Consider the following 15012-nt stretch of genomic DNA (forward strand, 5'->3'; position numbering starts at 1 on the left):
TCCCGCTCGACCGTAAGTACCGTACTGACGACTTGTCCTGTGGCTGCAATGTAAAGCAGCAAAGGCTCCTTGCTGATTGGGGCAGCAAGCACCGGCTGGGTGGAGAGCAGAGCTTTGAGCTCTGCAAACGCTGCATCAGCTTCAGGAGTCCACTCGAACTTGTCGGACTTCTTCATCAATCGGTAAAGAGGCAATGCCTTTTCACCGAGACGAGATATGAATCGACTTAGGGCGGCCAAGCAACCAGTAAGCTTCTGGACGTCGTGCACTCGCACAGGACTTTTCATTCGGAGTATAGTACCGACTTTTTCTGGATTGGCGTCGATTCCCCGTTCGGAAACGAGAAAACCGAGTAATTTTCCGCCAGGAACTCCGAATGTGCACTTTGATGGATTAAGCTTGATATCATACCTCCTGAGGTTGGCAAAGGTTTCAGCAAGGTCAGTCAGCAGGTCGGAACCCTTCCGTGACTTGACCACAATATCATCCATGTACGCCTCCACATTCCGACTGATTTGAGTGAGCAAACACTTCTGAATCATCCTCATGAATGTGGCTCCGGCATTCTTGAGGCCGAACGGCATGGTAACATAACAGAAGCACCCGAATGGAGTGATGAAGGCTGTTTTGATCTCGTCAGGTCCATACAGACGGATCTGATGGTACCCGGAATAGGCGTCTAAAAAAGACAGTCGCTCACATCCCGCAGTCGAGTCGACTATCTGATCGATGCGGGGGAGAGGAAAATGATCTTTCGGGCAGGCCCGATTGATATGTTTAAAGTCAATGCACATGCGAAGTGACTTGTCCTTCTTGGGGACCATAACAACGTTGGCGAGCCACTCGGAGTGGTAGATTTCTCGGATGAACTCCGCTGCTAAGAGCCGAGCCACCTCCTCGCCAATGGCCTTTCTCTTCTGGACGGCGGACCGTCGGAGATGTTCCTTGACAGGTTTTACTTTTGAGTCGACTCTTAGGCGGTGCTCAGCCAGCTCCCTGGGAACACCCGGCATGTCAGAAGGCTTCCATGCGAAAATGTCCCAGTTCTCACGGAGGAACTGGATGAGCGCTTCTTCCTATTTGGAGTCGAGTGTTGTCGAGATATGAGTTGGAGCAGCGCTGGGGTCGGTCGGGTGGATGTGAGCTGTCTTCGTATCGCCAGTCGACTGAAAAGCTGATTCTGTAGCGGGCTTCTTGGCTCGCAACAAATCACTCGGGTCTGCAGTCTTCTGGTATTCCTGCAACTCCACCACTGCCATCTGAGCATCGGCGATCTTCGAACCTTTCTGAAAACATTCTTCCGCTTTCTTCCGATTGCCCGTAATAGTGATCACACCTTTGGGGCCAGGCATCTTCAATTTGAGATACACATAACATGGTCGGGCCATGAAGCGTGCATAAGCCGGCCTGCCCAAAATAGCGTGGTAGGCACTCTGGAAGTCTACAACTTCAAATGTCAACTTTTCTTTGCGGTAATTCTTGGAATCACCGAAAACCACATCAAGAGCAATCTGGCCGAGTGATTCAGCCTTCTTCCCAGGAATGACTCCATGGAAACTCATGTTGCTGGCACTGAGTCTGGACATCGGAATGCCCATCCCTTTCAACGTCTCAGCATATAATATGTTCAAACCACTGCCACCATCCATCAGGACTTTGGTCAGTCGAGTGCCTTCAACAACTGGGTCGACCACCAAAGCTTGCCTCCCAGGGGTGGCGATGTGCGTTGGGTGATCGGACCGGTCGAATGTTATGGCAGTCTGAGACCACTTCAGATAACTGGGTGTCGCCGGAGCGACCATATTCACCTCTCGGTTGATAACTTTCAGTCGACTTTTGCTTTCAACATCAGCAAAAATCATCAGAGTGGAATTGACCTGAGGGTATCCGTCGTCACTATCTTCCTTGTCCTCAATTTTGTCCGACTCCTTTTCCTTATCTTTGGGCTGCTTGCCCTGGAACTGCTGGATCAAGAGTCGACACTGTCGAGTGGTATGTTTCGGGTAAATGAAATTACCCTCTTCATCTTTCTTGGTGTGGACGAGACATGGCAAATCCAACACATCATTTCCGTCCTGGTCTTTAACTTTCTTGGGGTTCCAAGGTCCTTTAGGTTTCCCTTTGGGTTACAGCTAAGGCTTCCCCAGGAGCAGCCGGCTCGGCTTTCCGCTTCTGTTTCCGATTGGGATTTCCTCCGGTTTCTTGGGCGACTGATTTGAGCTTGCCACTCCTGAGTCGATCCTCATCTTCACCATTAGCGTACTTGGTGGCAATCTCCATCATCCGGTTCAGAGACATATCTCCGGTCCGACCGAATTTCAGATTCAGTTCTCTGTACTTGACGCCTTCTTTGAAGGCACAGACTGCTTGGTGGTCAGGCACATTCTCTACCGTGTGATGCAACGTGATCCATCTCTGAATGTAATCCCTCAAGGTTTCATTCGGCTTCTGCACGCAAGACCGCAGTTCCGTCAGCCCTGCCGGCCTCTTGCATGTTCCTTCAAATGTGGTGACAAACACTCGGGCGAGATCTTCCCAAGTGTAAATGCTGCTGGGTGCTAACTGGTTCAGCCATGCTCTGGCCGAGCCCTCCAACATGAGAGGCAGGTGTTTCATGGCCACTTCATCATTGCCGCCGCCAATCTGGACGGCCACTCGGTAGTCTTCAAGCCAAGTATCGGGCTTGGACTCGCCAGTGAACTTGCTGACTCCAGTCGTCAACCTGAAGTTGGGAGGAATCACAGCGGCCCTGATGGCTCTACTAAAGCACTCTGGCCCGAAACATGTGCTCTGCTGCTGGCAGGAGCATCTCTGTCGTGACCTTCCCGGTGAGCTCTGTTCCTGCCGACCAAACCTTGAACGAGAATGGATCTCGCATCAAAGCCTGGCTCCCTGGAGTCGACTGGAATCCTTCACCCAACACTACGAGGGCGCCTGTCATCCTGTTGTCGAGGCGCATATGACCCGCTCCTTGGGGGAGGGGTGGGCACTCAACGTCGATCATCACAATCGAATCGGTGATCATATTGCTCACGGTTCCCATACTGATTACGCCGGTCCCCACGTCCTTCACGCCTCGGGGGCGATATTGAGCTATGAGCCGACTGGACTGTGTCCGCGGCAATGGATATGCTGTGAATCCTGTTCCGCGACTGAGAAACAACGGAATTCTGGTCTCCTACTGCCCGGAGTAATGCTCTGATCTGCAGCAAGCCTCTGCCAGCCTCCGACTGGGAAGGCTGAATCGACTCTGCTATACGGGCTGCAGCTGCTAAATTTTGAATCGGAGTTCGATATACCTGCGGGGGCGGGAAGAGCTGAGTCGACTGGATTCGGGAACCCGTTGTCGGGCACACTCGTCGAGTGCTCGCTGGAGGTTCTCCAGTCGAGTGTGCTCGGCCAAGTTTGCCAGGCGCGCGTCTTCCAAGGCACGAGCCTCGGGGGTTTCTCCAACGATAGGAGTGTGCAGTGCATCCATGTTCCGGCGGCGAAGTGCTTCTCTCTGCAGCGACGTGAGAGGCTCGAGAAGATATTCCTCATGGAGACGCGACGGGTCACCTTCACCCGCGCCTCCATAGGTGCGGGGACAACCGGGAGAACTAGGCGGTCCATCGACCATCAGAACCTCCACCGCCGGATCGCTGCTGTCGCACTCGGATGCGGTCTCTGCGGAGCCAGTCGACAGGTCGAGTAGGCCGTAGAGGGATTCGTCGGGCTCGATCGTCGCAACTTGAGGGGTGGCCGACTGGCGTGCCACCGCATGTCTCACCCACCGCTGAAGTCTCGACCGACCGGAGCGCTTGCGCCGGCGGGAAACAAGGAGGGAGGACAACACAGGAGCCGACCGGTAGGGGGTCGACGGTTGCCGCAGGAGAACGCCGCGGACGCACGCACTAAAGTGTGTTGCCCCGTGGACAGGGAGTGCGTCCACGTCGAGCGGAGCCTCCTGAAGCCAAACGGAGTCGTCGGCGATGAACGTGAGCGCGCCGAGAAGGATCTCGCGGCCCTCCACCAAAACTCCGCCGAAAACCATGATGATTCGGGTCGGAAAAGATCACAACTCCTCCAACAAAACGCTAAAGAACCAGCCCCATGGTGGGCGCCAACTGTCGAGGTTCTAAGTCTGACAGTAGTGTAGGGGGGTAAGTATGGAGAGGCAAGATCTTAGCTATGGAGAAGTTGTAAGCACGCAAGGTTTACGAGTTCAGGCCCTTCTCGGACGAAGTAATAGCCCTACGTCTCGGAGCCCGGAGGCGGTCGACTGGATTATGCGTGTATGAATTACAGGGGTGCGAACCCTTGTCTTGGAGGAGGGGGGTGGCTTATATAGAGTGCGCCAGGACCCCAGCCAGCCCACGTTACAAAGGGTTCAATGTACATTAAGGCAGTGCGTTACTGGTAACGCTAGTAATAAAATGCTATGATGACCATAAAAGCTACTTAATAACCGACCGTTATCATGCGGAGTGCCTTTAGGTCTCCTGACTGTCGAGTGGCTTGGTCTTGGTCGAGTGGTTGCTTCTTGGTCGAGTATCTTCGAGTCTGTCGAGTGGAACACCTCCAAGTCGATTGAAAGATGATTTCTTCTGGAGATGTCCTTGGGTAGGTCAGTTTGGACAGGTCCATGCCCCTACCCTAGGTACATAGCTTCATCACGCCCTGTCGCTGAACATTAAGAGCGCCAACTGAGTGTCCATGAGCCTGCTTTCATAGAGGCTCATGAAGCTGAAGACATTCCAGCAGTTGATCCCACCGCTGCTGAAGACATTGGTCACCATGACAATATTGACGATGATTTAGTTCTTCCTCTGATCGAGCACCAACAGGTATCATCGCCTGTGCTTACGCACAGCGAACTCATCAGCATTGGTCGTCCTCTGACGCCAATTGCTCAGGATGCATCATGGGCTGATCACCCACAACAACGAGTCACACCACCCCGGCAAGAAGAAGAAGATGACTTTGAGACCCAGCCGACTCCATCTTCAAAAGCGTCGCCAGCGTTACGCAGGCTTTGCAAAGGACCAAGGTCTCAAGTCACCGAGTCCGAGGCTAAAGCTGCTGAAGACATTCCGGCTGCATCAGCCGACGACACCCAAGAAGACGAACATGCCCCTACTCCCCCAACTATTGAAGAAGTTGTTCTCGAGGAGAACGTGTTTGTGCCCGACCCTCGAGCTCATCAAGTGGAGGTAGAAAATCTTGAGGCTGCCACCACCAACACCAATGAAGCCACTGACATTGTCATGGCTGAAGCAAATGTGGAGCCTACACCAACCCAAGAACCAGAAGTCAGCGAAGCCAATGATGCTACTGCTTCTATTCCTGCGCCTGCTGCTGGTTCTCAGTTTGACTATCATATTGAGCATAGGCCTCAGGTACAGAAGCCAATGCCAAGGTTGCCCAGATTTCCAGGTCCTGCAACAACACCTGGATCCTTCAATGTCAACGACTTCAAAGCAGACAACACCTTCTTCAATAGCTCCAAGAACCCTACTCAAGGGAACGAATATCTTCTGATCGGTTCTGGAGCTATCCGCGGCGAAGCTATTACTCCTGCATTCTGTACAATCAAGGTCGCATCTTCCCACATATGCGTCTTGACACCGAAGCAATAGCTGGTCTGTCTTGTTTGGAAGAAGCTCTGGATTGCTTCAAAGAGGTTGGATTGTTGCCTTTCGTCACCGACCAAGAGCACTGAAATGAAGAGTTGTTGCTCCAATTTTATGCCACACTTCACATACGTGGTTACAACAGAGATCCGAAGATTTGGGTCCTTAAGTGGATGACAGGAAATGTTCATCACGAAGCCAAAGCCTTTGATATCATTGAGCTCACTGGTCTGCCCACTCCTGGAGATCTCTATGAACCTGGCTGTCAGCTTCACAGTGAAGCTATGGAGAGCATCTTTCAGAAGCCTGAACCGAACATGAGTCAGATGCTCAGTATGATGAAGCCTTTGCCACAAGACACTGCATATCCTAAGGAGTTCTTTGTTGAAGACATGGAGTATCTGCCAAGGACCATCTATCACATTATAAGGCGAACTCTCTGGCCCATCAAAGGACATTCTCCACATGCAAAGCTGGAAGGTGCAATGAAGACTTTGGTCTTCTATATTCTTCATGGCAAATACTTCAATACACAAGACTTCTTCATCCGCCAACTTGCTGCATCAGGATCTGATCTCTTTGGCTTGAAGTTCTACGCTCCATGGATAATGCGGCTGATTAAACTCCACTCAGCTATCTCATATCAGCCATTTGCTCGCAATCATCGGATCTTTCTGCCTGATGTGGATATGTCCGTTGAAGCCATTTATCCAGAGCCTGCCAAGGAACCTCTTAGTCTTCAGAATGCGGAGCACCAAAGTTTCACTCAGAACATTGAAGGAGTTGAAGCAGTCACTCGTGTTTATCCTCTGGCTGGTACTACACGTGCACCTCATCGTGCTCTTACTGAAGCCACTGAAAGCACTATTGCCCAACGACCCAAGAAGCGATCTCGTGTTCTCAATGACCGAGAGCTTCTGGTTGCTCTTCATCAGAAATAGGATAGGCATCATGACTGGCTGAAGCGCCAAATGCAAGGCCTCTTGGTGGATGTCAACCGCATTCGCAATCTTGCCACCAAGAATGCCTTTGTTGCCCATGAAACCTGTCGGCGTACATGGAAAGGGCTGACGCTTATGTGTTCTGAGGATGATCTTCAAGAGGATGGCTTCTCTGAACGTTTCAAGTTTGACTCCACACCTCCCCGAAGGGCTGTGCTGCGACGAACTTCATCTCTTGAAGACTCTGAGTTCTCTTCCTCTGCGGCAACTGTGAATGCCAGAGTGATCGAGGACGAAGATGATGCCACTTCACCGCCCCCTACTTCTGCACGCCTCGACACTGCCCCAAGTTCTTCTGCACCACCGAACACCACCGACGACCCTGCTGCTTCACCTACTCTTCATGGGAACGAGTAGATGCTCTATGTCTTCAAACCTTTTTGGTCCTCACTGACAAAAGGGGGAGAAGCATATGAGTTTGATAGTCTTCAACCGGGTCCATATGGGCGGTTACTTTATGTTTTGCCTAGTGTTTACAACTCTCGTTTTGATACATTTGGTTCTTTGAGTTGTAACACTTAAACTCGATGGTCGTCTGCTACTTATTTGCTATTTTGTGATGCGATGATAAATTCCGCATGTGCGACGATAAATTCCGCACTCAGATCATTTTGCAGACGTCCATTTTTCATTATGCATGTCATTATGTTCACACACCTTTCATGCATGATGAATTGTCATCATAAGTTGAAGAGGATCTCCATAAGTACAACCTGCCATGTGCATTTGCATTCCAAAAGCAAATTACTTATATCCACGTCTTCAGGGGGAGCCCTTGCAACTTATGAAGACAATTCATTATCCTTTATAATTTCACATATTATATTCCCCGTTGAAAACTTCAACTAGTTTGTCATCAATCATCAAAAAGGGGGAGATTGTAAGTGCATCTAGTGCCACCCCTAGTTGGTTTTGAAGTATTGACGACAAACCTAGTTGAGGGACTAATGTGTTTGTGAGAATTGAAGGATAACACAGGTAGAAGTCCCTCATTGATTCGGTTTTTCTACCAGAGATGACCCCTAAAAATGTATGAAGACATTGAAGTCAAAGGTGATAAGTGAAGACATTCACCTTGAAGACTATGATAAGAGAAGACATTGCATGAAGACTATGGAGCGCGAAGACTTAGATCTTTCGTAGTTCTTTTTCTTCTTTGTTGAGTCATAGGATCACCGTACTGTTAAGTGGGGTCCAAGAAAACCAGTCAGAATGACTGAAGTGATGCTTAACCAAAATCCTATGTCTTCGAGTGAAGACTATGAGAGGGAATCTTGTTCAGAGTTGGACAAGTCAGCTTTGCTTGTAGCCCAAGTAAAGTTGTCGTGTGTGTTTGAAATCTGACCGTTGGAACACGTGTCAGTTCCTTAGTGACCCAGGGTCATTTCGGACAAATCAGGTCGGGTTGCCTAGTGGCTATAAATAGCCCACCCCTACAATCATAAATGGTTGGCTGCTCAGAGTTAAAGTACGGCTTTTGTCGTTTGAGAGCAACCCACCTCGAAGCCTTTGAGAGAGAATTTCTTGAGAGGATAAAGCCCTAACCACCCAGAGCCAAAGAGTGTTAGGCATCACTTAAGTCTTCTTGTCTGTGTGATCTGAAAACTTATTACACTTGAGGACTGTGAATCCTCCAGCCGGTTAGGCGTCGCGTTCTGAGCGTCCAAGAGTCATTGTGAATCGTCGGTGAACGAAGTCTGTGAAGGTTTGGAAGTTTACCTTGAAGACTTGCCAGAGTGATTGAGTGAGGTCTGTGTGACCTTAGCTCAAGGGGAATACGGAGAGGACTAAGTGTTCTGAACTGTGTGCTCAGGACTAAGTGTCCGGGACTGAGTGTCCTCAGTTTTAAATACCTATCCGCCCTAACCAGACGTACAACTGTCACAACAGTTGGAACTGGTCTACCAAACCTTTGTATTCGTCACGCACACTGGTTCTATCCTTCTCATCTCTTTATTTACAGTTGGCTCTTGTAAAGTCAGTGCCTATTTGCTTTATCTATTTATCTTCACTGTGTACATGATCCTTACTGCCTAGCTACTATTAGTCAGTGTGGTTTCACTTTATTGAATGCTTGACTATTGTCTGTCTAGTGTAGTCTATCTTCCGCTGCATGGAAATAGGTTCATTTCTATCATTTGTCTTCGAAACTTTCATGTTTTGAAGACTTTCATAAAAATCGCCTATTCACCCCCCTCTAGTCGATATAACACACTTTCAGTTTATGTACCAGCAGCACGTCCGGCCGACGTCGAGGTGGTGAAGCACCATCCTGAGCAGTTCTTCATCCTGTTTATGTACCAGCAGCGCGTCCGGCCGACGTCGAGGTGGTGAAGTACTACCCCCAAGCAGTTCTTCATCCGGTTTATGTACCAGCACCACTGTGCTGATGTTGTGTCCATATATACACGTATGGCTTTTTTTTTACTGTAGATCATGGCAAAAAAATATTTTCTCTTGCAACATGGCAAAACATTACTTTCTATGCAACCATGGCAATTTAAGTTCATGGAGGATGACATTTGTAGTTTATGCATCATGGCAAATTATCTCTCTTTTGCATGAATGACAAAGAAAATACTTTCTAATGGAACATGGCAACTTAAGTTCACGGAGCTTGGCAAATGTAGTTTATGGGGCATGTCAAATTCTATTATGTTACACCCATGGCATTTTAACTTCACACCCCATGGCATTTTAACTTCACACCCCATGGCAAATTTAACCTTACAACAATGGCAAATTAACTATACAACTCATGGCAAAATTTGATCATAGTCCATGGCAAATTTGACCTTACATCCATGGCAATTTAATTTTCGCAACCCATGGGAGGTTTATTTTTAGTGCATCGGAAAACTAACCTTGCAGCCATGGTAAATTAACTTTAGAGCCATGGCAAGTTTTGCTCATAGCCCATGGCATTTTTTTACCTTTTCCCATGGCAATTTATTTTAAAAACCCATGGCAATTTTAATTTAAAGTCCATGGAAACTTAACCTTTAAACCATGGGAAATTTAACTATAAATCCCATAGCAATTTAACTCCACAGCCCATGGCAAATTTATTTTATATTTACCATGGCAAACCTACCTAATGTACCGTGAAAATTTCGACCATGTGGCAAAAGAATTATGCATACTGTTGCCATCATGCCAAATAGATATGTGTAATGTGACTTATAAACATTTTTTATAACCTTTTGCATTTTGATCTTTGATTTTTCATTTTTTTCCAAAACTTTTTGCCATGCTTTTAGATGGCAAATTTCCAAGGATTTTTTGCCATGCTTTTTGCCTTGTCCATTTTGTAATATGTTCCATATTTGCCATCATGTTTATTAACAACACCGCAAAAATTAAAGTCTCTTTACTATTTATTTTTTTCCACGGCAATTTTTAGCATTTGCATGATTTTCTTGGCATTCTATAGTAACAATTTGTAAATTGTTGTTTTGTATACGGCAAAGACTTGTATACTACATAACAGGTCAAATTGTTTGTACCCTACATGGCAAAAACTCACTCATATCTCGTTCGTTTGTTTTTCCTGTTTTTTATACATAATAGTTTCCTTTTCTGATACAGTTTCTCACTCTTTAATTCTTTTGGATAAAGGGGATTGTGTTGGGCCAGGAGGCCCAAGTCAGATTGTTTTTGATGGGCCAGAAGTAGGACATCGCACGTTCATTCGGGACTCATTCCCAATGAACGTTTCGTTTGATCAGGGAAGGGCTCCCGCCGAATGTTCGGGAGATGCTGGGTTCCAAATTGAAAGTAGGCATATCCACTTAAAACCAACCGCACTTCAATGAAGTTCAGTTCGCACCAGGGCCAACACCGTCACCGCGAGGTTCGGTGTTGTACACAGTGGCGGAGCCAAGGGGAGGCGAGCAGGGGCCTGGCCCCCCTAACGATCGATGATTTATTCAGAAGCGATGCGTAATTAGCGACTAGACTGAGAAATCTACGTACCTGGCCCCCCTTAACCCAAACGGAGATTATGAAGAATTCTGGGGAAAAAGGCCCATACAAAAGCCCACTCGTGGCCATAGACTAGTACTTGGCTCCTGGCGTTACCCTAAATCAAGCCAACTCCAACGTGATTAACTTGTGACCTTGAGAGATTAGCGCTGCCAGCGGCCGCTGCCTCGTGCCCTCACTGCTCGCGAAGTCGATTAAAATCAGGCGACACCGGCTCCGCAACTGGCGAATCATCCAGACTGCACTCTGTCAATCCTCTAGGGGTTCAGCTAAGGTTGGCACTATATATTGAGAACTATCTATCTCTACTGATCCCTATCATCTCTAATCTTGTGCGTGTTGAAATTGTACATTCGGTTTTAGTTATTTTGATTGATGGTGTGATTTATGATTCTAATTTAGTTTCAATTTGTTTCCGACACTTATTTTGGAACGGAGAGAGTATGTTGTTTCGAGTTCTCGACCTAGTAATACTGTTAATGAGGCTAATGCGCATTTTTTTTTACCAATCCTGGTTCAGTGGGAATGACTTGCTTCGAAATTATAGGATAATCTATAATGAAAGGAAATTGCTAGCAAGCAGGTTAACTACTCGTGAAATGACTAATATTTAATTAAATATTCATGTTTCATATAACCAAAACCTCATCGAAATATAGCAAAACATCTAGTTATTGACGTAAAAAAACATCTAGTTGTTAATAATATTACGGTACTTATTTTTTCGCGGTGATCACTTTTCTTTAGTCAACGTGGCTCGCCCCCCCCCCCCCCCCCCCCCCCCATACTCAAATTCTAGCTCCGCCCCTGGTTGTACACCTTGTCACGCCAAGTGTTCATCTTATACTCCATAGCACCCGAAGTGTGCATTGCTTGGTTCCTTCGGCCAAACTTGATCCAGGCGCCAACGCACCGGACCTGCATCAACGTGTCCATCACACGTGTGCACCACTCGTAGTTGGGGAATGTGAGCCACAAATCATGCTCAGAGCCTCATACTGTAATTTGCTACTCAGTTAAATTGTGTGAAAGTGTGCTGCATATCAGTGAAATGAGCTGAAATGGAGTCTTATAAATACTCCCTGTCAAAAAAAGTATTACATTATGAGACAGAAGGAGTAATGAATATATAAAATATGGGAATTTTTTATAAGGTGCTAGTTCAGGGAATTTGACTTCCCACAATAAAGCCATTACAAAAATTTAGAGGACCCTTTAGTTTTTTTTGGACAACTCGCATTTCAAAGTATTTCATCCAAAAAAATTACACATATACACATCACATCCTTGTATACTTGGTAAATCATATATATTTTTTAACCGCCCAATCTTTTAGCGAATACAATGCGGCTTGGTGTTTCCTATAATACAATGCGGAGCGGTGTCGGAAACTCGACAATGGTTGCAATAGTCGGCTCTTCTTCAGCGTGTTTGCGAAATTGCCTCAACTGGTCTGTAGTCAAAGCTACAATGGCGATGCCCGATGGTGTAGATGACGGGCAGCAGGTTGTTTGTTCGGTTCTTCTGCGACGGCAGCCATGCCTAGTTCTCTGTCGCAATTCTTTGTCAGAGTAATGGCTGCGATGTCTAGTCGCAAGTGGCTAAGTCCTAGCATTGATCTTCATTTAGCTCCATGGGACTTCTACAGTGGATTGAGTCGACGTTCGCCTACCGTAAAGTCAAAGTCGTTTACTTAATGGTGATGACATCACTAGAAGAGAAATGATGATGACATGCATGCTGTCTTGGTGAGGCCCTCTTTGTAATGGTTTGAGTGGGTATCTTTGTGTGCCACTCAGCGGTTGTGACGGTTTTTCACCCAGTTTTTCATAATTAACTAGGCAATCTAATTTTTGCTCGGTTTTTCGTAATTAACTTTACAACTCTTTTCTTCTTGCAGGAATCCTGCCATTTCAAAAATAATAATACAATGACCTGCACTTATCTGTCTCCTCTAAAAAAGATACGTGCACTGCAGTGCCCGATGGAGAGAAAAGATCTTCCAGCGTCTCACTCAAGAGTCAAGATTGTGCTTACAACTGTACAAGTAGAAAAGTAGGAATACTATAGCATTGGCGTCTGTACCATGGCTCTGAGAGACTATGCCCGTACTTTACAGATGTGCAGTTCAATAGATGCTTCCTAGATCATGAACAAACCAGATTTCATGATCTAAATATTCACAAGCAATAATTGAGCTGCACATTTGTCAAGTACACGCTACTCCCACAAAAACTTGAAAAGGCTACCTACAGGCTAGTTACAATACAAGTGAAGTCGGAAGGAGCTATACAGTGTTAGATCATTTGCAAATGCAGCGTGTCATGGTACTATAGCCTTCAGATTATTTAGCAGCGACTTCGCTGCAAGCTTTTTGGCGACAATCTTATCAGGGCCAGTTTCTGTTGCTGTGTAGGTAGTGCCTTCTACCTGTACCTCCGCAACCACCGAAGATACTCCATCTTTGTGGGCCTTTGTGTAAGAACTGCTATAAGACCTGCGAGCACAAAATTCCTGCAGCAGTTTCACTGGGTCACGCTCAACCGTCTCCGGCGTCGCAAGAGGCTCCAATAGCTGTTTCATGCTTTTCCAAACCACCTCTTTGTCATACTTGCTGTCAAGATAAATGGCACCAGCTAATGATTCAATAACATCCCCAAGAACCTGTTTTGTTTGCAAATAAGCAGCAGGCAAAACGTCAGTTATGTGACGTTAATGAAAAGAATCCACAAGTGGACAAAAATATAGGATGCATATGAAAATCTAGACACTGTATCCAGATTATAGAAAGCCTATAGAGCAACCACGTCTCAAGACTCTCAACAATAGTTGTTCCGAACACCCTGCACAGTTTTAGAACTTGAATTTGTATTTCAACTCATATTCTAGTCCAAAGCTAATGAACAAACAGCATGTTGAAGGAAAAGAGGTGATAGTTTTGTCATCAGCCATTGCCTTATCCCTATTAGATACGTGATTCAATAACCTGAATCAAATATTTGTTATCCAGGCAATGATGTGTATTTGCATACACAAAAATGTAAGCCAACAGGCAAATTTGGATCGGTAATAGGTCGCCTACAGTCGCACTCAAAAGTTGGAAGGTGATATTTTACAGATTAAAATAAGGAACTGCACAGTAACCAGTACCAGCCTAGGTTAGCTGTGAGTCTGGTGATTTTGTATCCCTGTCTTGCAACCATGGAATGACTGGTACATATGTTTTGAGGGGTTACTGAAAGAGTACAGGCAAATACCAGACCAAGCAAAAGCAGAAGTGCAAGAAAGCATGGAATGAATAATAACTGTACGGATCAAAATCATCAAACAGAAGAAGAGCACCTTGGGTAGACCAATGCCAGCTTCCCAACCATGTGATGGACCTGTAAATGGCTGCTTAAAATTCTCAAAGTAGTAAGCCATCCTTCCGTGCAATTGTAATGACGAATGAAGAATGTGCTTGTTTAGTCCTGCTTTAGCAGCTGCATGCGCATAGCAATTGTTGTTGACGGAAGCAGATCTAAGATCTGTCAACAATTCTGGAGTACATTCAGGGTACTGATTGTAGAAATATATAGTGAAGAGATGGTCCAACACAGCGTCACCGAGAAACTCAAGCCTCTGCACAAGGGCATAAAATTGTAAGAACATCACTCAAAGAAATTACCCAACTATTTATACAGCTTGATATAGACTTCAATTCAGCTACAGTGTATATTCTTCAGACTGCTACAATTGAATTTGCATACCAATAGAGTCAACCATAGCAACCAAAAGTTTCTATCAAATCTCACGTTCTCGCTAGTCGCTAGTCTTCAAAATGACTAATATAAACTTTTGTGGTGTCATCAAGACAACAAGAACTTCTCATTCTTTCATCAGATTGTAGAAGTGTAGGCTACCATAAACTGGAAGGGTCCACTTTTTGGCACCCCAATTGTATAAGTGGGCTACCATAAATCAGCTGGGTCGATTTTCTGGCACCTCAGTTTCAGTCCAGCCCACTAAAACATTTTAAGCGCATCTAGTTATATCTGAAACATCAATATGCAAAATCTAAATTTGTGATTACATAAGCCAGACATGGTGTAGTAACAAAAAGATCTTACTCGCAGACTACTAATCTTATCTCTAATCTGAACTAAATGATTTTACTTATGAACAATGTAAATGGAGGATCTGCATGCAAGAATTCCACAAGGTACTGCTTATTTCAACAGTAGCAGAGCCACTGCAGCTTGCACATGACACCGTTCACTGGCGGAGCTACAGCCAGGCCAAATGGCCATGGCCCGCCCAGCCAATAGCAAAAACAGTGAGGGGTTAAGATCAGACTGGGTCATGAGAGGACAAATAGTGGCCTTTCCTTTGTACTGGCCCGCCCAGATTCGATACTATAGCTCCGCCACTGACAC

General features: G+C 46.2%; 1 protein-coding gene across 2 annotated transcripts in view; it reads right to left on the reverse strand.

Moving 5' to 3' along the window:
- Window positions 1-12584: 12584 nt before the first annotated feature.
- LOC123102437 (endoribonuclease Dicer homolog 2a) overlaps window positions 12585-15012 on the reverse strand; it is a 40995-nt gene continuing 38567 nt past the window's right edge. For both annotated transcript variants that reach the window (XM_044523783.1, XM_044523782.1), the window contains 2 exons: window positions 13940-14218; window positions 12585-13261 (listed from right to left, as the gene is read on the reverse strand). In XM_044523783.1, coding sequence (XP_044379718.1) covers window positions 12920-13261; window positions 13940-14218 — 621 coding nt within the window. In that variant the 3' untranslated portion in view covers window positions 12585-12919. The remainder of the gene's footprint in view (window positions 13262-13939; window positions 14219-15012) is intronic.

The sequence above is a fragment of the Triticum aestivum genome, chromosome 5A, assembly GCF_018294505.1.
Source record: "Triticum aestivum cultivar Chinese Spring chromosome 5A, IWGSC CS RefSeq v2.1, whole genome shotgun sequence".
NCBI lineage: Eukaryota > Viridiplantae > Streptophyta > Magnoliopsida > Poales > Poaceae > Triticum > Triticum aestivum.